The 26,899-nt window shown below is 62.9% G+C and overlaps 1 protein-coding gene across 1 annotated transcript; it reads left to right on the forward strand.

Moving 5' to 3' along the window:
• ITGB2 (integrin subunit beta 2) lies at positions 1-25,241 on the forward strand. Its single transcript, XM_042955000.1, has 16 exons — positions 1-153; positions 8,302-8,362; positions 8,718-8,806; positions 11,630-11,810; positions 12,788-12,958; positions 13,533-13,774; positions 15,720-15,875; positions 16,269-16,364; positions 18,536-18,625; positions 19,417-19,557; positions 21,003-21,190; positions 21,282-21,526; positions 21,814-22,033; positions 22,229-22,434; positions 24,410-24,576; positions 24,753-25,241. Exons 2-16 carry the CDS (start codon positions 8,305-8,307, stop codon positions 24,813-24,815), a joined length of 2,313 nt encoding a protein of 770 aa, XP_042810934.1. The 5' UTR covers positions 1-153; positions 8,302-8,304; the 3' UTR covers positions 24,816-25,241.
• Positions 25,242-26,899: the final 1,658 nt, after the last annotated feature.

Genomic DNA, 26,899 nt, shown 5'->3' on the forward strand with positions numbered 1-26,899 from the left:
TCCTCCAAAGCAGTGGGAACAGGAAGCACTGTGCCCTCACCGCCGTCGGGGCTCGCGGGCCGTCTTCCCCGCGACAGCCCAGCCCGGTAAAGAGCGGAGCCCCCTCCCTGCCCAGCCGGGACACCCCACCGAGGTCGCCAGGGCATCAGCGAGGTGAGGGGACGGGGGGGGGGGGGGCAGGGGTCGCTTTCCTAAAGGGGGACCGGTTGGGCCCGTGGCTCTTCCCCGGGGAGCGGCCCAGCCCTGAGGGGGGGCCCTGGTCCCCGCCACCCACCGTGGGCTCGTCCACTCCAGCCAGGGGGAGCGCTGTGCCCCCCGTGGTCAGAGCCACAAAGAGGCGGGGACGGCTGTAACTGGGGACAGGACCCAGGCGGGAGGACGGGGCGCAGCTCCGGGCCTCGGTCGCTGGGTCTAGGGGCTCTCGACAAACCACACGCACTTCCTGAGCCCCCGACACGGGGGCTGCGAGGCGTGGAGCCCGGAGGAGGCTGGAGGGCAGGCGAGACCCCCCCCCCCCCCCGGAGGGGCCGGGCCGCGGGAGCGCTGGCGGGCCTCGGCTCGCCTCCCTTTTCCTGCCCGAGACCCTCCTCTCCACGCCTCTGAGGCTGGCTGTGGCGGTCTCTCCTCCCGCGGTGTGTGCGGTGAGTGTGAGCGAGAGCGGGGGTGCCTGTGGAAGGGTGAGAGGGTGCACACGTGTGTGCGTGTGTGAGAGCATTGTGTGAGCAAATGTGTGTGTTTATATAAGTATTTGAGTGTGAGGCGTGTATGTGTTGCCCGTGAGGTATGTGAGAGTGTGTTGTGTGTCAGGTGTGTGGAGGTGTGGGGGGTGTGGGTGTGCGTTGTGTGTATACTTGTGTGTGAGTGCATATGTGTACGGGCGTGTGTAGGTATGTGGGTGTGTGCAGGTGTGTGTTGTGTGTGTACTTGTGTGTGAGTGTGCGTGTGTGTATGAGGGTGTGTATGGGTGTGGGGGTGCATGTAGGTGTGCGTTGTGTGTACCTGTGTGTGAGTGTGCATGTGTGTCTGGGCATGTGTAGGTGTGTATGGTGTGTACTTATGTGTGAGTGTGCAGTGTGTATGGGGGTGTGTAGGTGGTGTGTGTGTGTGTAGGTGTGCATTATGTGTGTACTTATGTGTGTGTGCATGTGTGTATGGGTGTGGGGGTGCATGTAGGTGTCGGTTGTGTGTACTTGTATGTGAGTGTGCATGTGTGTATGGGCGTGTGTGGGTGTATAGGTGTGCATTGTGTGTGTGCTTGCGTGTGAGTGTGTGTGTGTGTATGAGTGTGTAGGTGTGTGTGAACGTGGGGGTGCAAGGGGTGTGCACCATGTGTGCGCTTGTAAGCGTGCACGTGTGTAGGTGTGCATGGGTGTGGGGGAGTGTAGGTGTGTGTAGGTGTGCATCTGGTACGTGTGCATTTTCCTGCTGAGGGGTCCACCGCTTCTCTTGGACCGTCAGAGGTCTGCAAGCTCAGGCCAAATGCTGTGAAGGTGTCGTGTGAGAGCTGAGTTTTGGGGACAGACATAGGTGTGTGACTAAGCCTCCCACAGCCAGGCTCCTGGGGGCCTGTCCCGAGGCCTCCTGGGAGTGGGGGGCCTGGAGCCGCGTCTGGGCCCCGGGGTCCCCCTGGATCCCGGCCGACACCGCCCTTCGGTCCCCTGGTCTCACCTCGTCCTGGCTCCCGTCCTCTTCCCCCAACCCAGGGCTGGGGTCCTGCTCTGCCGTCCCCGGCTGGGCTCCCCTCCTTTGGGGGCACCTGGGACCCTGAGTGGGCGAGGAGGAGGGGCAGCCAGGGGCGGGGCGGAAGGCGGGGGGACCCCAGGTTCTGGTGGCAGCGGCCGAGCCCACACCTCAGTGCTACATCCCAGGCAGGCACAGGGTCTCCCTCTGTGGGCACCTGATGTCCAGGTGACTGAGGGTTGTGCTGACTCCAGTGGCCCATGTGGGGTTTCTGTGAGGTTAGGGATCAGCTCCGCCGGGGAGAGGACGGGGTGGGAGGGCTGGGGCGGGCTGCTCAGAATGGGAGGGGGTAGAGTAAATCATTTCCCGAAGGCTCAGCCTCTGGCCTCTGTAGCAACCTGGGTGGAGCTCCCTGCCCTACAGTCGTGGCCGTGGCCGTGGCCATGGCCGGCCTGCCCTGTGCGGCAGCAGGAGGCCCAGGGCAAATTACGGTCATCACCTGGGGCTTTCACGAGAGACGGGAACACTGACCACGGGCCTTGCAGACTGTTCCGAGGATGCCGCCTGCTCTCCGGGGATGGGAAGGACCTGTGTGCACCCCGGAGGAGGCCCCCCACCCGTGACGAGGGCCACCGGTAGTTCAGACTCCAGCTGACTCCACAATCGAATGTATAATTCAAACCCCACTTCCCGGGGGGTCAGGCAGCCAGCAGCGCCCGGCTTCCGCGTGAGCCCCCGGCCCGGGTCCCCGGCGCGGCACAGACGGACAGACACGTGGCCCGTTGGGATATATCCACTTTTTCTTTTCCCGCGAACCTTGAGTTGCCCTGAACAGGTGCTTGCCCACTTTCACCGCTGTGCGGGGCCCACAGGGTGGGCTTCACGGGCCGCTGTCCAGCTGCACAGGTGGACGGGAAGCCCGGCTCTTTGGGTTGGCTACTTGGCTGCTAGCCCGCCGCCTTGGTCAAATGTTTGTCAGCCGGCTGTGACGACTGCCCACCACCTTTCTTGGGACATTTGCCTCTTTATCACTGACTTTTTAAGTTTATTTATCTTGAGAGAGAGAGAGGAAGAGAGAGAAAATCCCATGTGGGCTCCACATGGTCAGTTCAGAACCCGATGTGGGGCCTGATCTCATGAACCGTGAGATCATGACCCGTTTTGAGTCTGTCTTCTTGGTATTTCCTTCCTTAGTTTTATGCTCAGAAGGTTTCCTGACTCAGAGATACACTCTTCTGGTTCTGTTATCATTTTATGTCCCCGAATTCCACGGAGTTTACCCAGCCTCTGGTGTGAAGGAGGCCCCTTCCTGGGGAACCCCCACTTCTGCTCATCCCCTTTGAAGGCTGGGGTGCAACCCACTCCCTGTCTCTGACTCAGCCCCGGGCCACGAGCCAGGGTCACCCTGTCCCCCCCCCCCCCAAGCAGCACCGCTGCCATCTTGACCCTTCTTCCCCAAGCTGCTTGGCGATCATCATACCAAGGTCGTTGCCTTTTCCCAGGAAGCAGGTCCGATCTGTCGATTTTCGTTTTGTTCGCTTTTCCCATTCATGACTTCTGCCCTCGTCTGTGTATTTCCTGCCTCCCTTACCAAAGCTTTCCTGCTCTTTCCCCCACCTCTGCATTTCCGTCCCCGTACGTGCACCTGTCCTCACCTGCAACCAAAGCACATTGGGCATCTGTTTTCACGTCCCATCCTGCACAGAGGGTTTTCACCGCACAGAGGTGGAATTGCACAGAGGATGTTGTCTGCAAATATAATTTTGACTTCCTCTCTGACCTGAGAGGTGTTTATCACATTGTTTTAAAATTTCTTTTTTTAACGTCTTTTTATTTATTTATTTTTGATGTTTATTTATTTTTGAGAGAAAGAGAGAGAGAGAGAGAGAGAGCAAGAGCAGGGGAGGGGCAGAGAGAGAGGGAGACACAGAATCCGAAGCAGGCTCCAGGCTCTGAGCTGTCAGCACAGAGCTCGATGCAGGGCTCGATCCCACGAACCGTGAGATCACGTCCTGAGCCGGAGTCGGACGCTCAACCGACAGCTATCCAGGTGCCCAAAGTTTTATTTATTTAAGTAATCTCTGCAGCCAGCGTGGGGCTGGAACTCACGACCCTGAGGTCAAGAGCCGCATGCTCTCCTGACTGAGCCAGCCGGGCGCCCCTGAGCTCTTTAAAATGTCTAGTTGATACGTGGGAGGGTGTCTCGTCTTCTTCCACATGCTGAGAAACTGGCCCTTGCAACGTGTGCCGTCAGACTTCGCGGGGTGAGGTGGGCAACGGTCGACGTGCCTCGCAGACACTTTTGTAGGGCTGGGGTCCAGGGAGCGTACAGGCCCTGCGTCCTCTGGCCTCACTGCGCTTTCTGTGCCCTGGGTCTGTCCGGAGCCTCCGTGCTCAGCAGGTGGTGGCTCCAGCCGCCCCCGCGGAAGCCAGCTTCTGTCCATTCTGTGTTTTTATAGAACGCAGAAGCGACTCCATATCCATACTCTGCCTTTTGGTTTAAGAAGGCTGGTGCCTGTTTCAGATCCCTGGTAGACATGGGCTTTTTCACCATGAAACAGCTTTGAGTCCGCAGGCTCCGGGGATGAGTACCGCATGGGGGCGGGGGGGGGGGGGGCTGCCTCCCATCTTTGAACTTCCTCGCCAGAGCCTTCCCCCTCCCCCACCCTCCATCACCTGATTCGGGCCCGTAAACCCAGGTCGGTGGGTTTTCTGACCCCACAGGCCTGAGCCGTCCTGATGGCCAGTGAGCCCTGGGGACCTGGAGTGGCCTAACGTGAGGGTTCGTACTTTTGCAAAACCTTCATCTTTTGATGTGATGTGGGCCGGGAGGGAACGGTCAAGAAAGAATTCTTAAGACGTTTTCTGTGCAAGAAGGTGGTTTTATTAAAGCACGGGCACAGGACTGTGGGCAGAAAGAGGGATACTGGGGGCGTCAGGAACAATTGGTTATATACTTTTAAGTTGCGTGGGTAGAGATAGAGGAAGTTTCCGAAGGGATTTTCTTCTTCATTTTTTAAATGCTTATTTATTTTTGAGAGAGAAACAGTGTGCGAGTAGGAGAGGGGCAGGGAGAGAGGGAGACACAGAATCCGAAGCAGGCTCCAGGTTCCAGGCTGTCAGCACAGAGCCCGACGGGGGGGCTCGAACCCACGGACCGTGAGATCACCACCTGAGCCGAAGTCGGACGCTCAACCGACCGAGCCACACGGGCCCCCACACTTTTTTTGCCTTTTTTTCCGCCTCCTCTTTGACGGGAAACCTGATATGACACCAGCTTACTGTCCTGAGTCAGACCCTGTGCACTCCCTCGGCATGCTGCCCGAAGTTTTTTTCTTTCTAATGTTTCTGCTTTTTCTTGTCTTTTACCAAATATGGGTTGTGTTTGTGTGTGAGAGATTGGGGTGGAATGTAGCGTGTCGTTCTTCGGATGCTCCCTGCCCTCTCACCTGGCTGTTAAGGGCTTTACTCTTGCCAAAGGAGACCCTGGTCAGCTGCGTCCACTGGGTGCCTCGGGGCCCGGGTCTCTGGGTCTGGGGGGGCCGACCCTGCCCGTGACTCGGGAGTCACCACTTCCTGCAGTTTGGACCCAGGCTGTGCCAGCAGCCTCCTCGAGGGCAGAGTCCTCACAGCCGTGGAGGGCCTGGGGTAGCTCAAGCTGCCTAGACTTCGGGTTTTGCACCGGAGGGGCTGCGCTCGGGTCCGGGTCCGGGGAGGTGAGGCCTGGGGGCTGCTAGAGCAGGGTGCCCGCGCCTCAGGACTCCTGGCTGGGCCCTGGAGCCTGGGGTCCCCCTCCTTGCCCTGCTCAGCCGGGGCCTCCCACTTGCCCTCCAGCTCCCGAGCCAGGGTCCTGACGAGTCGGGTGCCCATGGGTGCCGGGGTGCACTGGAGTGCTTTCCAAGCCTGCCCCCACCCAGAGCTGCGGTCTCACAGGAAGCCGAGGCAGTGTGCCAGGGCGGCCATCAGGGCTCGGGCACCCACACCCTGTGCTGTAGCGGGAGCCGGGCTGCAGGACTGCACTCAGAGGGGGCCCGGTCTGTGTGGCTCCAGGATGCTGGTCTCAGGCGAGGCCTGGCCTCTGAGGGCCAGTCCTGCCTGCCGGGCAGGTGCACCGCAGCCCCGCCCCCTGAGGCCCAGGGAGGAGGGGCCTCCACCCGCCCCCACCCGCCCCCACCCCCCCCCCCCCCCCCCCCGAGGCTGAGAGGAGGGCTGGCTGCAGGCCAGAGCCACCCTGTGTCGGGGCACCCCGCCCACCCTGCCCCCACCCCACCAGGCTGGGGGACACGTGGGTCCTCCGTGGCCGCCCCCATCTCCTGCAGGCCAGGATCGCGTGGAGAGAGGGCAGCCACAGCCCCCACCCGGCTTCCTGTGGTCAATGTCAGGACATCACAGCCTGTGGGCCGTCTTACCTCTTACCGTAATCAAGGCTCCCTCCCTCTCTGTGGGAGGAGTGTGTCGGGAAAACGGGAACCCAGGTTTACATCCTGCCGCTGGTCTCCGTTCCCCATGCGAGGACCCCAGGAGCTCTCGTGCTGGTTGTTGTGAATGTTTGGGGTCCAGTCTGTGGCCACAGGAGAGCACGTGCCCCTTCCCCGGGGCTGTGGCACGGGCTTGCCCTGCGGGAGCGCAGGCATGGTTGGGCACTTGGGGAGGGTCTCCACCCTCCACTTGGCCTCCTCTTTAGGGGGCCGCTACCCACAGACCGAATGTGCCTGGGGCGGTGGCCAGGTCAGCCCCGGGCTGGTCTGCACTGGCGGTCAGCTGTGGAATTTTGGAGGGGCCAGATGGAAACCGGGACCGGCCTCGCCTGAGCCCCACGCACCCACAGTGGGAGACAAGGGGCTTTCTTTCGTGAACGGGCTTGGCCGCAGTGAACTGAAAACTGCTGCCCGGGCCCATGTGGCCACTGCTATGACCCAGGAAGCCACAGTGCCACGTGGCTTCTGCAATTTTGACCCTGAACAGGAAGGATGGAGTGTTCTGTTTTGACATTTCTGGGTCCTGATCATAATATTGGTGGGGACCAGGGAGCAGGGGCACCTCCAAAAAGATGGGAACTTGAGACTGGACGGGGCTAATACGCACGGGAACCCCGCCACGGGAGCAGGGGAGCCCCGGCTGGTTCTCCGTCACCCAGAGCCTCTGGGTGCAGAGACACGGGTTACAGGGGTGCAAACGGGGACCTACCTACAGGCCGCATCTGAGCCCAGCAGGCAAGGCAGGGACCATGGGCCCTGGGTCAGGGCCTCTGCTGGCCCCGAGGTCACCCTCCTGGCCGGCCACCACCAGGCAGTGTCAGGGGGCGGGGAGCCCCAGGGCCTCAGAGGCCTGCCCTCGGGAGACGAGCCGGCCTTCACGTGACGTTCTGGGTGGGCTGTACTGATCTTTTAACGTTTATTCATTTTTGAGAGACAGAGTGTGAGCCGGGGAGGGGCAGAGAGAGAAGGAGACACAGAATCCGAGGCAGGCTCTAGGCACTGAACTGTCAGCACAGAGCCCGACGCGGGGCTCGAACTCACTCACAGACTGTGAGATCACGACCTGAGCCGAAGTCGGACGCCCGACCAACTGAGCCATCCAGGCGCCCCTGGATGTTTGCTTCTGGTAGAATGCGACCCCCTTCCTGCCTGCTAGCTCCCGATTCCTGGCTCCCCTACACCTTGTTTGCCTTCTTGGTCTGGTGGAAAGACCACGGCCAGCTGAGGATTTCTGAGACCTGGGGCATCGGTGCTTTGGGCCCAGCCAGGATCCGGCACCCCCAACCCGGGGCGCCTTCAGGGGAGGGTGGCATCCCGGCGAGGGAGGTGTTGCCCATCGGGCGGTGGGTTAGAAGGTGCCGGGTCTGCCTTGAGGAACCAGAACGAGAACCTGAACACCCGTCCCCAGCCTCGCCCCAACGACCTTGCATCTGGGAACATCAGGACCCGGCAGTGTCGGGGCCCTGTCCACGCCGAACGTCAGGTGCTGGGTGTTTAAGGACGGCAGGTGTGCGTCAGGAAACACAGAACGCTGGCGGCCTAGGGCTGTGGCCTCGGACAAGGCAGCAGAGGGCTCCGCAGCACCCACTTCCCCTCCCGCAGGGGCGTCTGAGCAGGGCGGCTGGCTAGGCTGGCTCCCGGCAGGTGCGCCCATCATACTGGTTCTGCAGCTGCCAGGAGGCCCCGGGCCAGCCCAGGCTCTGCTCTGAGATCGGCACTCAGTTCACTGAGGACTCGGGCACACGGTGGCCGCAGCCCCCATCCACGGGTGCAGCCTCACACATGCAGCGTGCAGTGTGTGTGTGTGTGTGTGTGTGTGTGTGTGTGTGTGATGGGTGCAGCGGGGGGGGGGGGGGAGGGGTGTCCCGGGTGTGCGCCTGCGTGCACATGTGTCCCTGGAGGGAGGCCCACTCCCTGCTCCTCCCTGGAGGCTGGTGGGCTCAGCAGTGAGCCCCACGCCGCTCAGGCCTCCTTTCCTGCTGCCAGCACAGCCCGCCTCGGGCACTTGGCCTCTCCCGGGGGCTGGCCACCCCGGGGCAGCAGGCACAGGGCCTTCGGGCGCCGCGTCTGTGGGCCAGCCAGCCGGAGAGTCTGGAGAGTGTGGGGTCCGAGGCCCCGTCACTGAGACCCCTTCCGTCCCCAGGACATGCTGTGCCAGCACTTCCCGCTCCTCACCCTGGTGGGTCTGCTCGCCCTCTGGTCCGGTGAGTTCCGTGCAGGCAGGGCCATGCGGTCCTTGCCGGGGGGGGGTGGGGGGGGGGGGGAAGGGGCTCGCCCCTTTCCTCCCCCCCCCCACCCCCCGCATCCTCCAGGGCCGAGTTCCAGCCTTGGAGGGGCGGCGCCCCTGGGAACAAGTCCCAGGAACGGGCCTCAGTCTCCCTGCACTCCCCCTCCCGCGAAGCCTGGTTTCCTCCCACTCCTCCCGGTGCTCCGGCTGCCCCTCCTCCCCCACCCACCCCCTGACCCGCACCCAGCTCCGCCGCCCCGAGTGCCCGCGGCTCCGTGTGGGGTTGGCCAGCGCAGGCCGCCGCTCACGGAGCCGCCTCATCTTGCCCCCAGCCCTCGGCCAGCAGTGTACCAAGTTCAAGGGCAGCAACTGCCGGGACTGCGTGGAGTCGGGCCCCGGCTGTGCCTGGTGCCAGAAGCTGGTAAGAGCCGCCTTAGGCTGCGCCCGCCGAGGGCCCCCACACCTGGCCTGCCTTTCCCCCCTTCCCACCCCCCCGCCGGGCGCCCTCTCTCTGCCTCTGGAGCTGCTGGCACCCAGGGGCGCCCACCCCTCTGTTTCCAGGGGGACGTGGGGGGGGGGCAGGCACAGCCCAGGGGCACGGGACTGTCAGAGGGACAGGCAGACTTGGCCGCACCCGGGGCAGCCCCAGGGGAGGCGGACCCCTGCTCTGTGCCCCCTGCCCAGGCACGAGCCCTGACCACAGACCACAGACCACGAGGAGACACACAGGGAAGTGGACACAGCTTTCGGGGGAGAAGTTGTGGGCGGTTCTGTGTCGGGACCTTAACTCCTCCGCTGCGTTTTTTTCGTTTTTATGTTTTACCCATAATAAGACCTCCAGGGCACAGTCCCTAAATTGACAGTTCCCGTCCCAGGCCCACCCTCCTCCTAGAGAGAACCCCTCCCTTGAGGGACCCCCAGCTCCTGACCACATCCTCCTCCCCTGGGACGCCCCCAGCTCCTGACCACGCCCTCCCGCCCCGGGGGACCCCCGGATCCTGACCGTGCCCTCCCGCCCCGGGCACCCCCGGATCCTGACCGTGCCCTCCCGCCCCGGGGACCCCCGGATCCTGACCGTGCCCTCCCGCCCTGGGGGACCCCCGGATCCTGACCGTGCCCTCCCGCCCCGGGGACCCCCGGATCCTGACCGTGCCCTCCCGCCCCGGGGACCCCCGGATCCTGACCGTGCCCTCCCGCCCTGGGGGACCCCCGGATCCTGACCGTGCCCTCCCGCCCCGGGGACCCTGGATCCTGACCATACCCTCCCACCCTGGGGCACCCTTAATTCTTCATACTTCAAGGGTCCTTAACCACAATGCGTCCCCTCAGAGTACCACAAAACACTTTTCCAAGGTTCCACACTGCCCGTGGCACCTCATCACCCCTGCACGCTCTACGCAAAGTTTGCCAGTTGTTCCAATAATGCCTTCGATGGCATCTCCCTCTGTCTGTGTGGTGACCCAGGGTCACGCTCTGCACGTAGGTGTTCTGTCCCCCTAGTCGCCTCCAATCCAGGGCGCCCCTCGCTCTGCGTCATCACGTCATTGACATTTCCCCGGAGTTCAGGGGAGCAGGTGTGTGCAAGCCCTCAGCGTGGGCTTGCCCGGCCTCCCCTCCGATTGGGCCCAGAGCGTGCGTTTTGGCCGGAGCCCTGCCCGGGACTCGTGCTGTCACCGCGTCCCAACACTGGTGATGCCAGTGTGGACCGCCCAGCCGAGGGGGCGACTGCCCGGCGTCTCTGCCGTGATGTCATTATTCACTCCTTGCGGTTAGTAAGTAATTGTGGGGAGATGCGCCGAGGCCAGGAAACATTCCGCTCCCCGCCAGGCTCACACCCGCTCAGGTTGGCACCCGTAGGTGATTCGGCACGAATCACTTGTCATTTGGAGGGCTGCCAAGTGGTGGCGTCCACTTCACGGACTCCCGCAACGGCTCCTACAGTCTCTTCTCTCTCATCAGTGTGGACCCCGTAGATTTTTATTTTATTCAATAGCTTTACAATCTATCGCCGTCATTCTGAGGCTCAAATGGTTTCACATTTGGCCACTGGGACCCTCCCCCTCCCCCCCCTCCCCCCCTCCCCGCCAGCCTGTGCCCTCATCACTTTTTTTGAGCACTTTCTTACTCCAGAACAACCAGACGCTCCAGGCCCAGCCGCACTCTCCTGGCCCCAAGGGTGGGATCAGACATTGCTCTGGAGGTTCTGGTTCCCTTTCTCGAGAAGCCTGCCTCCGGATAGCTGCAGTACACGTCCTCCTTTTCTCAACCCTACGAGGCGGGGGCAGCGGCTTCCGAGTTGCCAGCCCGCACCCCGGCCACCAGCAGCCTACAGAGAAGTGGGGTGTGGTGGGGTCTCTCTGCTCGGATGCGGCACGGCCACAGCCCGGGGGGGAAACCTCTGCCAGCCACTTGGATTTCTCCCTTCCCTTTCGTGGGCTCGTTCCGTTCCTTGGGGATACAGCTGGCCTCGCTTCCTTCCACGGGGATCCCGTTTGGGACTCTGTTCCTGTGGATTTCGCTTTGTCTCAAGTACTTCACGCACCGACAGAGCTCCAGAGGGACAGACAGGCAGCCCAGGAAGCGCCAGCCCTCGTGGCCCCTCCGTGGCCCCGGCTGTACCGGGCCGGCCTCCCGCGTGGCCGCCTTACCCTTCCTGAGCCTCCTTCTGTGAAAGGAGCAGAGAGCCGCACACCTGTCTTTAGCGTGTCCTCCCTTGGTGCCACCGAACGCGGGCCCTTCTCCTGCCCCGTGCTGTCAGAACCCAGGGGTCTTCGTGGGGTCGTGAGGACACTGCCCTGGACCCAGGGCTCCCCGGGTGCCACGTGCCTTTTCTCAGGGCAGAGCCTCCGATGAAGGCTGCTGAAGGGCGTGGACACCCCTGGCCGGGTGCTCCCGGCTCTGGGGCTGCTGAGGGACCCCGCCATGGGCCAGCCGGGGGCTGGAGACACCGGTCCTTCCGTCATCTCTGCTGCCGGAGGCAGTGGAGGGCAGACGGCTGGTTCCCAGACCGGGGGGGACCTAGGAGCCCCACGGAGGGGCCACTGGAAGGCAGGTGTCTTCCCGGCTGCCCAGCCTCCCGCCCACCCCACCCCCACAAGGACACCTGTCTTGAATCCCAGGTGGGAATAAGGCGGGTCAGCCTCCTCGAGTGACCCCGAGGGCCAGTCTCATGCAGCACCCACAGTGTGGCCCCCACGTTTTCTCCACCCTCCTCCTGACTCCTGACCCCCGATCCCACCCCCAGAACTTCACTGGGCTGGGGGAGCCAGACTCCGTTCGCTGTGATACCCGGGAGCAGCTGCTATTGAAGGGATGTGCAGCCGACGACATCATAGACCCCAGGAGCCTGGCCGAGACCCACGACGACCAGGAGGGCGTCCAGAAGCAGCTGTCCCCACAGAAAGTGACACTCTACCTGAGACCAGGTAGGCGTGGCCTCGGCCACAGACGAGGAGCATGCGTGTAGGTTGCTCTGGGTGCCAGGGCCGACCGATGGCCCAAGTGTCCATGTGCCAGGTCGGACAGCAAGGTGGGCAGGAATCCAAGGACGGTTGGAAACCCCAAGGATGGAGTCTGAGCACCCCTGTGGCCCCGTCCCCTCTGCCTGCAGGAGGGCGCCCCCACACCCACCACCCGTGGCTATGTGCCTCTGCTCTGCGTCCTTTCCAAAAGGGAGAAGCAACCATCTGGGAAACACTCTTCTGTCCCACTCTCAGAATGCCAGGTGCTCTTGGCAGAGCAAAGGCTCTGATGAGTCCCGTAGCCAAGGAACTCGAATGACTGTTTAAATCAGTGTTGCTCAAACTGACTTGACCGCAGAACCCTGTCAGTGCCCTAAGAAGTGCCCTTTGGGAAGGTGGCTGTGGTGGAAGGAGCAGGACCATGCAGTGCACAGGCCAGGGCAGGACGGGGTGGAGTCTGTCCCTCAGCCTCACCTCCGTGATGGCAGTCCTGCAGGGAGCTGGGGGCTGGAAGCGGGACAGAGAGACAACTCAGTCACGCCGTCCCTGATCTTTGGCGATTTATTGAGCATCTGCTATGTGACGGGGCGCCCTAGGTCTGGGACAAATAAGCCAGCAATCACATGAGAACGTGTTGTGACTCAGACAGGGGCCAGAGGGGACGTGATCGGGAAGGGGGCCTGCACCGGGATGGCTGGGTTTGCCCCATGCTGGGGGCGCAGAGCGTGGCTTGCAGGGACAGCCAAGTAGACGTGTACCTCGACAGCGCCTGACGAACGAGCGCTCAGCGGTGTGCGTGGTCCAAATGCTCCATCTAGCTGGGCGCCCTGTGACTCGTCCACGGGCCACGGAGAAGGGGGCAATAGTGAACATTTCGGGACCTGTGGGGGGCAGGTCAGTGCCCCTGAGATGCCTTCTCTGTGCCCCATCCCTACCGACAGGTCAGGCGGCTGCCTTCAACGTGACCTTCCGGCGGGCCAAGGGCTACCCCATCGACCTGTACTACCTGATGGACCTCTCCTACTCCATGCTGGACGACCTCATCAACGTCAAGAAGCTGGGGGGTGATCTGCTCCGGGCTCTCAACGAAATCACCGAGTCGGGCCGCATCGGTGAGGCTCCCCCCCTCAGTCCTGGCCGGCCCTGCTGCCCCGGGGCCTCTGCCAGGCAGGGCACTGGGGGGGCTTGCCAGGGCCCCACGCAGGCCACCCCGGGGGCCACCCCCGGGCGCTGTCAACGCCATCCAGCCCTCCACCTCCTCTCCTTCCTTCTCCTTTGTTTTCTGATATGTTCAAAAAACAAAACCTCTACCGTGCTACTCATTAAAAAAACAAATAGTCAACAGAGTAGGCCGGGGCCGCACAGCAGTCACGCCGGCAAAGACAGAAGCCGGCAAACCGGCAGCGTCCTGACCTGCACCGACTCACTTGCCACGTGCGAGTCTCGGGCACACACGTGCGTAAGGCAAAGGAGACGCCTGACTCCCCCGTCTGCCTCCTCCCGAGCCGTGTGCAGGGACGCACGGGCACACCCTCCATCCGTGCACATGCGCTCACACGCCGTGCGTGCACGTGCTCACACTCGTACACGATCACACTCGTGCACACGTGCCCTGCTGCGCAGTAGGAAAACAGAGGCTCCAGGGCGGGCTTCCTGCCCACCCCACTCGTCCCGCCCACCCCTCAGGCTTCGGGTCCTTCGTGGACAAGACGGTGCTCCCCTTCGTGAACACGCACCCCGAGAAGCTGAAGAACCCGTGCCCCAACAAAGAGAAGGAGTGCCAGGCGCCGTTCGCCTTCAGACACGTGCTGAAGCTCACCAACAACTCCCACCAGTTCCAGACCGAGGTGGGGAAGCAGCTCATTTCCGGAAACCTGGACGCCCCCGAGGGCGGTCTGGACGCCATGATGCAGGTCGCCGCTTGCCAGGTGAGGCCCCGCCCAGCCCGGGTCCCCACACCCCTTCCAGGGGAGGCCCCTTCCACCCTGGGTCCCCAGACCAACCCCAAAGGGAGACCCCCCCCCCCCAGCCCCCGTCCCCAGACCCTCACCAAGGGAGGCCCCGCCCAGCCCGTGTCCCCAGAGCCCACCCAAGGGGAGGCCCCGCCCAGCCCGGGTCCCCAGACCCACCAAGGTGAAGCCCCGCCCAGCCCTGGTCCCCAGAACCCCCCAAGGGGAGGCCCCGCCCAGCCCGGGTCCCCAGACCCACCAAGGTGAGGCCCTGCCCAGCCCTGGTCCCCAGAACCCCCCAAGGGGAGGCCCCGTCCAGATCTCCAGACCCCACCCAAAGGGAGGCCCCGCCCAGACCTGGTCCCCAGACCTCCCAGGGGGAGGCCCCGCCCAGCCCTGGTTCCCAGAACCCCCCAAGGGGAGGCCCCGCCCAGCCCGGGTCCCCAGACCCACCAAGGTGAGGCCCCGCCCAGCCCTGGTCCCCAGAACCCCCCAAGAGGAGGCCCCGTCCAGATCCCCAGACCCCACCCAAAGGGAGGCCCCGCCCAGACCGGGTCCCCAGACCTCCCAGGGGGAGGCCCCGCCCAGCCCTGGTTCCCAGAACCCCCCCAAGGGGAGGCCCCGTCCAGCCCCGGTTCCCAGACTCCACCCAAGGGGAGGCCCCGCCCAGATCCCCTGACCCCACCCAAAGGGAGGCCCCGCCCAGCCCGTGTCCCCAGAGCCCACCCAAGGGGAGGCCCCGCCCAGCCCTGGTCCCCAGAACCCCCCAAGGGAGGCCCCGCCCAGCCCGGGTCCCCAGAACTCCCCAAGGAGAGGCCCCGCCCAGCCCCGGTCCCCATACCCACCAAGGTGAGGCCCCGCCCATCCCTGGTCCCCAGAACCCCCCAAGGGGAGGCCCCGTCCAGATCCCCAGACCCCACCCAAAGGGAGGCCCCGCCCAGACCAGGTCCCCAGACCTCCCAGGGGGAGGCCCCGCCCAGCCCTGGTTCCCAGAACCCCCCAAGGGGAGGCCCCGCCCAGCCCGGGTCCCCAGACCTCCCAGGGGGAGGCCCCGCCCAGCCCTGGTTCCCAGAACCCCCCGAGGGGAGGCCCTGTCCAGCCCCGGTTCCCAGACTCCACCCAAGGGGAGGCCCCGCCCAGATCCCCTGACCCCACCCAAAGGAAGGCCCCGCCCAGACCGGGTCCCCAGACCTCCCAGGGGGAGGCCCCGCCCAGCCCTGGTTCCCAGACTCCACCCAAGGGGAAGCCCCGCCCCGGTCCCCAGACCCCACCCAAGGGGAGGCCCCGACCAGCCTTGCTCCCCAGAACGCCCCCAAACCCAGGGAGAGGGAGCGTCCCCTGCCAGGCGTCCCCAGGCATGTGCGCTAAGTGGCCGTGTCTGCCGCCCCTGGCCCCAGCAGGCCTCCCCCTGCCCCCTGCTGACCCTGGCCTTCCCGCCCGCTGGTCATGATGTAAATGCACGACTTGACTCGGACGATTCCAATCTCCCAGTGTCTCCTGCTGCTCCCCAGACGCACATTTCCATTTCCGCGTGCTGTCCCGTGGACGACACGGGCCGCTAACGTCCCCGGGCTTGCCCTGTCCCTTTGCGTGTCCTCAGGTTCTGTCATCTTTTGTGTCTGCCACGTTTTTACACGGTAGTAAACGTTTCCGTGAGTGTTTTCTTTCCTTCTGTGGGGTATTTCCCACTCCCTGGTCGGAACCCCCAGCGCGTCCTGCGCGTGGGCGCGGCCATCGGGAGGTTGTCCCGCAGACACCTCAGGAGCAGGCCACGGTGCTAGAATCCGGCCTGGACACGGGGACCCCGAGCCCCGCGGCCGGTCCCGGCGGAGGTGCTGTGTGAGAGGGGCCGCCTGGCTCCAGCCCCCGCGCCGCGCTCTGCCCACTGGGGAAACCGAGGCCGCTGACTCTGCTGTGTTCTCAGGAGGAAATCGGCTGGCGCAATGTCACCCGGCTGCTGGTGTTCGCCACGGACGACGGCTTCCACTTTGCGGGTGACGGGAAGCTGGGCGCCATCCTGACCCCCAATGACGGCCGCTGTCACCTGGAAGACAACATGTACAAAAGGAGCAATGAATTTGTAGGTGGCCTTCTAGTCCTGGGAGGGAGTGGGCGGCGCGGGGGTGGGGGGGGGGGTTGGGAGGGAAGGCCCACCTGGGCTCCGCCCCAGGGGAGCAGGGAGGCAGCGCTAGGGGTCCGGGGGGCTGGCGCAAGGGGGCCACACCTCAGGCGGGCACAGCTCCTCGTGGGGCACGCCGCCCCTCAGCATGGAGAAGCTGGGCATCCTCTGGTCTGGAAAGGTCAGCACCCGTCACAGGAAGTTGCCCTCACCTGCAGTGGATCGAACTGCACCGTGGAATCGTCCGGGGGTGGGAGGCTGGGCCTCTGGGCCCCAGGTGGGAGCGGCCGGATAGCCTGGTGGTGTGTCCCTGACCCCCGGGACCGGCTGACCAGGCGTCTGTCTCCCCACCAGGACTACCCGTCGGTGGGCCAGCTGGCTCACAAACTGGCTGAAAGTAACATCCAGCCCATCTTCGCCGTGACCAGGAGAATGGTGAAAACCTATGAGGTCGGTGGCATCGGGTCCTGAGCAGCAGGGCGGGCACGGGCATGTCAGTGGTGCTGACACCCTGCGTCTCTACGGGCTGAGCTGCGCTTGGGCGGGCGACGGGCGACGGCAGGCGGGGGTGCCCACTCTGGGCTCTGTGCGGTTGGAGGAAGGAAGAAGGATGTTCTCTGTCGGTGAAATCCAGTCACCATGTTTCCATTTTTGCTACAACGTAGAAAGTCTTTCTGCAGATCAGAGGCTTCCTTCTTGTTTTATGTCCCAACACGTGCGGTTCACGCGTTTATCAGGCACATATGGGCAAGTGCAGGACCTCAGGCCGGCGGCATTTCACCAGGAAGCACCCCCGGATACCCCGCAGAGCCCTGGGCCCCCGCCAGAGCTGCCCCGCCACTCACAAGCCAACTCTCTCGCACACTGACACTTCCTTCTCTGCTTTGGGAACCCTGGGTCTGTCCTGATTTCACGGAATTACTGTTCTTGTTCCATTCTTCTAGAACATGGGGAACTTTCTGTTCCTGGGGCAGTTTCTCTTCCGTCCTTCCTGCCCTCGGTCCGGCACCGTGTTTGTTTTGCGTGTGCACACAGCCGGCTTGAGGCGGGTTGGCCTCCTCTCAGCTCTGCTGGGCTGGGAGAGCACCTGCCAGCCCCTCCCCCTCCGTGGGAGGCGTGGGGCGCCGGGGAGGGGGCGTCGCAGAGTCAGCAGCTCCTGCTGTCAGTTCTCCAGACTCCAAAGGAGGACAGGACCCTGCAGGGGACGCAGAGGAGGGGGAGGGGCAGGTGTCTAGCAGCCGTCCTGGGGCAGGCGGGCAGTGGAAGCCTGCCCGACCACAGGGACAGTGGCTCAGCGCAGGGCCGATGGCCGGGGGCTTCGTAACAGAAGATTGCCCACCTGTGCTGGCTGCGTGAACGTGGGCAGGTCGGGACCTGGAGGCCGTTCTACCAGACGTAGCAGGTCCCAGTAATTTGCTATTGGGACAGGACAGCGTGGTGATGGGGTAGAAGCTGAAGCAGGAGATTTGAATCCCAAACCCACTAGCATGAACAGTGCCCTGGCAGATCTGAGCCTGTTTCCTGACCCCGACTCATGGGGCTCTGGGTGAGGGACATCGAGGTGACCCAGAGCCTGTGAGGAGAGCACTTGTTGCACTGTCCTTGGTACACCTGCATCAGAGTGGAGGCAGGTCAGAGGACAGGAGCCCGGCTTCCCGGAGTCACGGTGGGGTCCCGCCCCGGGGGGGAAGGGGAGAGGGCAGCAGAGGCCAGAGGGCGTTGGTGGCCAGGCCGTGACAGTCCTTGTGGACTCCGTGGAGGTGACTGGAGTCTCTCCGGGGAGTTACGGGAGGGCGTTGGGTCAGAGAAGTGACTCAACCATCGGTTCTGTAAGTGAGCCATGATGCAATCTTCCGGGAGAGGTAGTGTGAGGGGAAGGAGGGAACACAGAGCTGTCCGGGCGGTCCAGGTACGCCACACTGCCCACGTGCAGGTGCCACGGGACCAGCTGACCCGGGTCCTACTGGAGCCGATTATTACAGTCCTGCTTAACAGTCTTTTTTTTAAAAAAATGTTTAAGTTCATTTATGTATTTTGAGAGAGAGAGAGAGAGAGAGCATGAGTAGGGGAGGGGCAGCGAGGGAGAGGATCCCAAGCAGGCTCCACGCTGTCAGCGCAGAGCCTAAAAAGGGGCCCGAACTCACGAACCGCGAGATCATGACCTGAGCCGAAGTCGGACACTTAACCGACTGTGCCACCCAGGCGCCCACACAGTCGTTATTAAAATTAAATTATATCAACACATTAAAATGCTCAGAACTGATCCCATCCTGGTGGTTTTGGCACGTCCTACGACTCTATGCCCTTGGTTGTTTGCACCTGATACAGCCGCATGGTGGGGACACTCTCACGGCGGTGAGGCGCGCTCTTCCCAGCTCTGTGTTCAGTGACGTCACAAGCTTGAGCTCGGCCGAGGGGGCGTGTTTACAGCGAGGAAATCGGCAAGTGCTCAGCTTCTGAGCCACTGACCACACGCTGTCTTAACTGAACGTGATAAGATATCTGGTGGGGGACTCTCTGGGCCATTTTATGACCAAGAAGGAAACTGGGGTGTTACGGAACCATGGGCTCCCGTGGCCCCAGGGCTGCAGCTGTGACCGTGTGGTCTGTTTACCTAACAGAAACTCACCGAGGTCATCCCCAAGTCAGCGGTGGGGGAGCTGTCAGAGGATTCCAGCAACGTGGTGCAGCTCATTAAGAACGCCTACAATGTGAGTCCCCCTGGCACTCAGCCGGGGTCCCTGGGGCTGTCGCAGGCACCCCGCCCTCCCTGCTGCAGGTCAACAGAAGGGTGGGCCCGACAGAAGTGCCCTGCCCCCTGGGGCCACCGTCAGGCCTCCTGGGAAACGAGCCTGGCTCTTCCCGAAGGGCAGCCGTGCCCTCCCTGGGGATGGAGCGGCTCGTCCCATGCCCGAACCTCGCCTCCCCGATACGGAGCCCCCTTGTAGGCCAAAGTTCCTGGTGGCGAGAGCACCCGATGAGGGTGTCGAGTTACAGCCCTGTCGAGGGGGTTCTGTGTGTTCCATGTACCCTTGCAGAGCCCCTAACCCCCAGAGCAGTACCTCTTGAGCACCAGCCGCTGCCCAGTGTTTCTGTCTACACACCGATGGCACGGTCACCTGTCCCCGCTCACTCACTCTGACTCTGTTCCTCTCTCTCCCTCTCTGTCCCTGTCTGTCTCCCACTCCCTTAAATGGGTTTTCCAGCTCCTACCCTGTGCCAGGCACTGGGCACTCAGTGGTGGGCGGGACTGTCAAGTCCCCGTTCTCATGGCCGCGTCTGTCCCCATCTGTGCCCTCCTGGCCTCTCGCGGGGCCATGGCGTTGGTAACCTTGTTCGCACCTGCACAGGGCACAGGACCTAGCGCCTCCCCAGCTCTCAGCGGGCATGTGGGGGGAGGAGGGAGGGGTGAGAAATGGAGAGGCCTCAGAGCCATTGGCCAAGAAGGGCCCGGGGACAGCGGGAGGAAGCTCCCTAATCTGTAGCCGTTTTTTGCCGGCAGAAACTCTCCTCCAGGGTCTTTCTGGACCACAACACTGTCCCCAACACCCTGAAAATCACCTATGACTCCTTCTGCAGTAATGGAGTATCACAGGTGGACCAGCCCAGAGGGGACTGTGACGGAGTCCAGATCAACGTCCCGGTGAGGCCCCATTCCGACTGTCGGGAAGGTTCTCTCCCAGGGACAGCTAGGAGTGCACCCAGGCACACGGGGCAAGCACAGGGACAAGCAGGGGGTATCACCCTCAGCACACTGCTCAACACAGGGCTCCCGGGTGCAGGAGGACAGAGGGGATGGCAGCGCCCCCTGGGGCAAGATGCTGGGCAGTGTGTCCAGCAAGGAGCAGAGTCCTTTCCACACACCTCAAGTCTGGTCCGGTTTCCCGATTTGTGTACGTGTGTGTGTGCGCGTGTGTATATGCGTGTGGTGTGCGTATATATGTGTGCTGTGTGTTTTGCAAAGATACTAAAGCATGGGCCACACAGATGATTAGATAAAGACATTGATATTTAAGTTATTTCCATAATATTTTGAATTTATTATGACCACGAGAATTAAATTTTCCCTTTTTCTGGCTGTGAACTAATATTCAGCAAAACACCGCTTTTATTGCAGTTTTAAATGTGACATTGGAATTCCTTCAGATATGTTACTCGCTAAATGTCACACATAAATTTTTACTGAAGTGTCTCCCCTCACACTGGGTGGACCCACACAGGGATTTATTCAATCTTATGATTGGTGATTGCTTCTTATATATTTTTCCTGATATTTCTGCTCTACCTTCGTGGCCCCAGTGGCAATTCATTTAAGTTGGTCTGGGCCGTGCCTTGCTTTTGACGAGCCGCTGCCCCCCTGAGCTCTGTGCTGGCTGCCCGCGCAGGGAGGGTGGTGGGGCTTTGTGCTGTCGCACCCGGTTCCTGTGGGGCCTGTATTCAGGGTCAGAGCACAAGTCCATACCCAGGATCTAGGGCCTCCTGTGGGATTCTGGCATCCTAGCATACCAGACATAAGGAGAAAATACACGTCCTTTTAAGTCATGTAATCTCCTTATTAACACGTGTGTGATAAAAAAATTCTAGAGAGCCCCCCCTCGCCCCAGCCCGAGTCCAGGCGGGAAGGGATGGGCGCGGGGTGGGGGGGGGGCGGGCCTCGGGTGAAGGAATGGGCGGGGCTAGGGTGAAGAGATGGGCGGGGCTCGGGTGAAGGGATGCGAGGAGCTCGGGTTAAGGGATGCTCGCTGGGATCCGGATGGGCTGGCGGGGCTCTGGTGGGCCTGCTGCCCCCACGTTCTGGCACCGCGGACGCCGGCTCTCCCGACGCCCTTCTCTCTTTTTTCATGTCAAGTCCCAAGTCCTGGAGAATCGCAAGGTGTCTCGTGTTCTTCCGTCCTGTGGCTCCGGGGCCCCTGCAAGGGCCCCTGCAAGGGCTGGTACTCTCCAGGCCTGGGACCAAGCACACACCCCTTGCCTACTCGGGCCTGGCCCCGGGACAGACCCCTACGTCCAGGCGAGGGCGAGGACATGGGAGCGGGGTGGGAGCCTGCTGTCCCGGCCTTGCCTGAGCCCTGCTCTTCTCCACCACAGATCACCTTCCAGGTGAAGGTCACGGCCACAGAGTGCATCCACGAGCAGTCCTTTGTCATCCGGGCCCTGGGCTTCACGGACACGGTGACCGTTCACGTCCTTCCCCAGTGCGAGTGCCAGTGCAGGGACATGAGCCAGAACCGCGGCCTCTGTGGTGACAAGGGCTCCATGGAGTGCGGCATCTGCAGGTGAAGTGGTGCGGGCAGGTGTGGGGCAGGTGTGGCCCAGGGCCGCAGCTCTGGGAGAAGGGGGCCTGACCCGGGGCCCCTCCCGCTGCAGGTGCGACGCCGGCTACATCGGGAAGAACTGTGAATGCCAGACGCAGGGCCGGAGCAGTCAGGAGCTGGAGGGCAGCTGCCGGAGGGACAACAACTCCCTCATCTGCTCGGGGCTGGGGGACTGCCTGTGCGGGCAGTGCGTGTGCCACCAGAGCGACGTCCCCAACAAGAGTATCTTCGGGCGCTTCTGCGAGTGCGACAACGTCAACTGCGAGCGCTATGATGGCCTGGTCTGCGGGGGCAAGGGTGAGCAGGGGTGAGGGAGAGCTGGGGTGAGGGGGAGCGGGGACGCAGACGGAGGGACGGGTGGACCCGGGTAGAGCCAGGTAAGCGGGGCTGAGGATGGGAGGGGGGAAGGGGGGAGGGACGGACCCGGGTGGACCTGGGTGAGCGGGGGGGGGGCGTGGACGGGAGGACCCAGTGAGCCCGATGCAGCCGCATGGGGCTAAGCAGGTACAGACAAACAGGCGGACGGACTGATGGACGGGTGCGGGCCGGATGGGCGGGGCCGAGTCTCGGCTGCCGTCCTGCAGAGCGGGGCACCTGTTCCTGCGGCAAGTGCTCCTGCAACCCGGGCTTCGAGGGCTCCGCGTGCCAGTGTGACAGGTCCACCCGGGGCTGCCTGAACCCCGACGGCTTTGAGTGCAACGGGCGCGGCCGCTGTGTCTGCAACGTGTGTGAGTGTGACACCGGCTACCAGCCGCCCCTGTGCCTGGAGTGCCTGGGCTGCCCGTCGCCCTGCGGCCGCTACTTGTGAGTGCCCCGCCCCGCCCGCCCGCACCCATGCTGCTCTCCAGCTCCCGGGTCCCCGCAGCTCTGCCCCCGGACTCCTCCGGGAGCCCCTTCCTCCTCCCCGAAGCCTTCGCCCGTGTCACCCCACCCGGGAGCCCTCCTGGCGCCTGAGACCCCGTGCACCTGCGCTCAGCCCCACGCTCCTCTCCTGCGCAGGTTGTGCGCCCAGTGCCTGAAATTTGACCCGAGCCACTCGGGGAGTAACTGTACCTCGGTGTGCGGGAATGTGGGCCCGCTGAGCAAGCCCCCGGAAAAGGGGCGCACGTGCAAGGAGCGGGACGTGGACGGCTGCTGGATCACCTACACGCTGCGGCAGCGGGTTGGCAGGGACAGCTATGACATTTACGTGGATGACAGCCGAGGTGAGACTTCCGGGGTGGCCCCAATGTCTCCCCGCTTAGAAGGCCGGCCTGGGGGTTGGCGAGTTGTCCACAGCTGTGGTCCTCCTGGACCGGCCCCTCCCTGCCTCACCGGTGACACCTGAGAGGCGGTGCTCCGAGCCAGGGGACGGTTCTCAGGCTGGTTACCTCCTACTTGACAGCTGACTAGGGCTTGGAGCTGTGGGTCCCGAGAACTGGGCGAGGGACAGCTGTGTGAGGACCCCTGCGGGCTTTTGGAGATCCCCGCGCTGAGATCTCAGCCCTGGAGGGGGTCAGCTTTCTAAATGCTGCCTGCAGTCTGTCGCTGCAGCCCAGGGCCGTCCCTGGCCCAGTAATGGCTAAGGACACGAGGACGCCAGTCCTGTTCTTGTGGGGTCTCACCTTCCAAGGGGATGGAGACACGCTGGGCCAACACCTGAAATGCCAGTACTCGAGACAGCGCAGGACTGTGGTCAGGGTCAAGAGGTGCAAAGACGGGAGGGGGGCGGTGCCCCAGAGGTCAGAGGTCAGAAGGTCTCTGGGAAGAGGACCCTCGCAGCTGAGACCGCAGGATGAGGGCAGCCACGCAAAGCGAAGTGAAGGCTGGGGGTCAGAGGCCCTTGGCGCTGGGTCTTTACGGGCCCCGGTGAGTCCCGGGAGGCATTTGGGTCTCTCTCCAAACATACCAAGAGGCTGTTGGCAGTTTTCAGAAGAGTGAGGGACAACTCTGAGCTGCATTTTCGGACGTGGACCCACAAAGGGCCTCTGCGTGACGCAGGCACCGAGGCGCTGACAAGGCTAGGTGTGGAGGTGGCGGGGGCGTGGGGACAGAGCCTGCGCTTGAGTGGAGCATGGGGACGGGGTCGGGAGCAGCGGATGGTGTGTGGGGGTCGGGTCGGGTTTTAGGGGGCACACGTTGGGTGACGGTGACAAAGCACGTGTGGGTGTTGGGACTTAGGGACACCGATGCCCCTTGGGGTACGTTCTGGGGTGGCCCCCAGGGGCATTCAGGGCACACAGACGCTCAGCACCCCACTCCTTTCCTACTCAGAGAGGTTGAGGGGACGGACAGAGGCCGGGGGGCCGAGGCGCTCAGGCGAATGCAGCAGGTGTGGGCAAGCCATCCGCCAGTGCCCAAGTGGGACTGAGACCCGCACCCAGCTCCCCTCCCCGCGGTGGGAACCCCAGAGGGGCAGGTGGGGCTCAGGCCCTCTGTGTGGCCTGGAGCTCACGGCCTGAGTCTGGGGCTGCAGGTTCCGGCCTGCCAGGGTGGACACCTCTCGCCAGGTTTCTTTGACGGGCAGATTTCGGTCCCACGTGGTTTTGTGCACCCTTGGCCAAGTTGTTTAACCTCTGTAGGACGCCGAGGCCCGCTAGAAAGGTCAGGATGATGGAGCGCATGAAAACACGGGCACCCAGGGTCAGGCAAATAAGGGCCCTGTTCCCTGGGTCAGGGGCTGAGGCCTGACACACTGCAGCCCAGAGCCCTGGAGGAGGAGGGTGGGGGCCCCAGGACGCCGCCATTGGTTTCCTCAGGAATGCTTTCACTAGGCGAGTCCTCATCCCTCACCTCTGCTACCAGGTGTGTCGGGGGCCTCGGGCACCGCACCTGCCTGAGTACTGACTCAGTCTCAGTAGGTTCTGGTGACGGGGCCACCGGCTGTCCATGGTGGCAGCTGGCTCAGGAGGCTGGTGTCCTGTCCAGGCTGCCCTGGCTACTGGCGTCCTGGCCCCACTTTCTTCCCGTGTAAACGAGGGGCCTTTAAGTTTCATCCGGAACCACAGGGCCTGGTCTGTGCCCTGCCCTGCCCCTTCCCTGGCCGGGGCCTGGGGCTGTGGTTCACTCCCCCACCTGTTGCCTTGATGGTGAGCCCAGTGGTGGGAAAGCTGTGTCCCCCTAAGCACTGGACCGTGTCCTGGGGCAGGGCACACGTGGGGCCCGAAACACTCATGAGTGCGTACTTCTCCCTTGCCTCAGAGTGTGCGGCGGGCCCCCAAGTTGCCCCCATCGTGGGGGGCATCGTGGCGGGGGTCGTACTCATCGGCATCCTCCTGCTGGGCATCTGGAAGGTTCTGACCCACGTGAGTGACCTCAGGGAGTACAGGCGATTTGAGAAGGAGAAGCTCAAGTCCCAGTGGAACAATGTGAGTAGCTGTCCTGGGGGTCAGGCCCCCCCCCCCGCCCCTGTGACCCCCGCCTCTGTGACTTCTGTCCACCTGTCCCCGAAGCTCATCCTTAGAGCTGGGACTGTGGGAAGGCCACCCCCACTCCTGGCTCCTTCTTGTCCTGCACTGACGAGTCGCGTCGCTTTTCCCACCAGGACAACCCCCTTTTCAAGAGCGCCACCACGACAGTCATGAACCCAAAGTTTGCTGAGAGTTAAGAGCACTTGGTGAAGACAATGGTGTCTGAACCGACCGGATGCGACCACCCCCGAATCACATCTCCTCCGTCGGGTCCTCCACGGACACAGCTTACGACGCTTGAACATTTCACCCATTAACCAAAAATCCACTGTTTTTTTCTGCTCTCAGAACAATAGATATGGCCAGGTGACAACAGGGACCCATCAGAAGGAACAGCCTCCCCCTTCTGATGTGTCTGACCTTTTCCGTAGAGACTTGAAGAAGGAATTGCTTGGGTCTTTCAAGGTTAGATGCGTTTTCCCGCATAAAAGAGTGGTGGGCTCATTAAAGGCAGCACAAATTTATTTATACTTGAACTTCTCAGGGTATAAGGTTCCATCCCATTGAGTATACTGTTTTTCAGTCACGCGTGTAGAAACAATTAATAAAACTTCAGAAGAGGCTGTCTGTGGGCTCTGTGCACGCTTAGAGGACACGAGTCGACTGTGGGCCGTGCCGTGGGGGTCTGTTCTCTTTCCTCCTTCCTCACCTGCTGGCCTGTGTCCATGGCCCTCTCTGCCCCCGTCCCTGCCCCACCTCCTAAGCCTTCAGGGGCCGTGTGGGGAGCTGGGAGATGAGCGTCTCACCACCCCCCCTCCCCCCACCCAGCTGTCTGCACCTGCTCCTGGGGGTGGGGCAGCGGAAGGCAAGCCGAGAGGAGCGTTTGTGTCTCACGGGCTGGACAGGGCTGACCTGGAAGTCCTGCCCGCCCAGCGCCGCACGACCGAGTGAAACGGCCCGGTGTCGCGGGATCGCTGTGCGTGTCGGTACCCAGCGGTGGTGCCCTGGACACGCGAGTTCCCGCCAGTTGGCACAGGTCGGCAGGCTGGGTGTGGGCCGGGGTCGGAGCGGCGTAGGACACGGAGCTTAGAGCAAGGCTTAAAGACGTGAAGCCGAGCCCCTCGCACTCTGACCTTCGGCTGCCAGCAATCCTCGCTGCTGGTGGTTCCTTCTGCCCCTCCCCCTCTCCCGCCAGGGCGTGGGCGCCACGCCGGGCTGCTCCAGCACCTCCTGCCCGTTCGTGCCTCCGGGCCTCATGCCAGCCCCGGCGACAGCCGTCCTCCTCCTCCGGGGCGCACGCCTCCCCTTCCCCGGGCCGCCCCTGACGGCCCACCCCATCCAGGTCCCCTAGAAATCGGCCAGGATCGCGTGTCCCACTCCAGACCGGCCCTGTTCACGCGGCGCATTTGAAACAGAATAGCAAAGTCGCCTTTTCCCACGTGAGGGGCGCCACATCCTTCCGGGCCTAGGAAAAAAGAGCCAGGATTGATTCTACTCCTCCGAACTGTTAAAAATCCAGTTGAACAAAATGGAATCGTGGTCACCCCCGGGCTCCCCGCCCTATGAATGTTGGTGGCCCTGCCTGCCCAGTCGCTGTGACCTCAACGGCGCCCCTGTGTGAGTCGAGCCCATCTCACACGCGGCCTGCCTGCCCAAGGTCCTTCCTCTCAAGCCCAGTCACATCCGAGGGACGTCGGGCATCTTTCCGCCAAACTGCTCTCCTTCCTCGGGGTCCCTTCCCTGTGCACTGTGTCCACACACGCTGGGTGGCAACCTCACTTCCTCTTCTTACAACCAGGGCTGGAATTCTCTCATGGTGCCCTGTGTCCCCTCCATCCCCAGACCTCCAGCTGGGGTTCCCACTCACTCTAAAGGTACACCCCTGTCTGTGGGAAAAATTGTCGAGAAATAACTTCCAGGGGCGCCCGAGTGGCTCAGTCAGTTAAGCATCCGACTTTGGCTCAGGTCACGATCTCGTGGTTTATGAGTTCGAGACCCGCGTCGGGCTCTCTGCTGTCAGCACAGAACCCCCTTCAGATCCTCTGTCCCCCCGTCTCTGCCCTTCCCCTGCTTGTGCTCACTCTCAAAAATAAATAAACATTTTTTTTTTTTTTAAAGAAAGAGCTTCCAGGGGCGCGTGGGTGGCTCAGTCAGTTGAGGTCCGACTTTGGCTCAGGTCATGATCTCGTGGTTCGTGAGTTCGAGCCCCGCGTCAGGCTCTGTGCTGACAGCTCAGAGCCTGGAGCCGCTTCAGATTCTGTCTCTCTCTCTCTCTCTCTCT

The sequence above is a fragment of the Panthera leo genome, chromosome C2, assembly GCF_018350215.1.
Source record: "Panthera leo isolate Ple1 chromosome C2, P.leo_Ple1_pat1.1, whole genome shotgun sequence".
NCBI classification, from domain to species: Eukaryota; Metazoa; Chordata; class Mammalia; order Carnivora; family Felidae; genus Panthera; species Panthera leo.

What these genes read in the sequence shown, in the direction of transcription:
- ITGB2 (XM_042955000.1), top strand. Translation starts at nt 8,305, where the DNA reads ATGCTGTGCCAGCACTTCCCGCTCCTCACCCTGGTGGGTCTGCTCGCC. An exon ending in ATGGAGTGCGGCATCTGCAG is followed by an intron (nt 21,191 to 21,281) that starts GTGAAGTGGTGC and finishes CTCCCGCTGCAG; the next exon opens with GTGCGACGCCGGCTACATCG. An exon ending in TCGCCCTGCGGCCGCTACTT is followed by an intron (nt 22,034 to 22,228) that starts GTGAGTGCCCCG and finishes TCTCCTGCGCAG; the next exon opens with GTTGTGCGCCCAGTGCCTGA.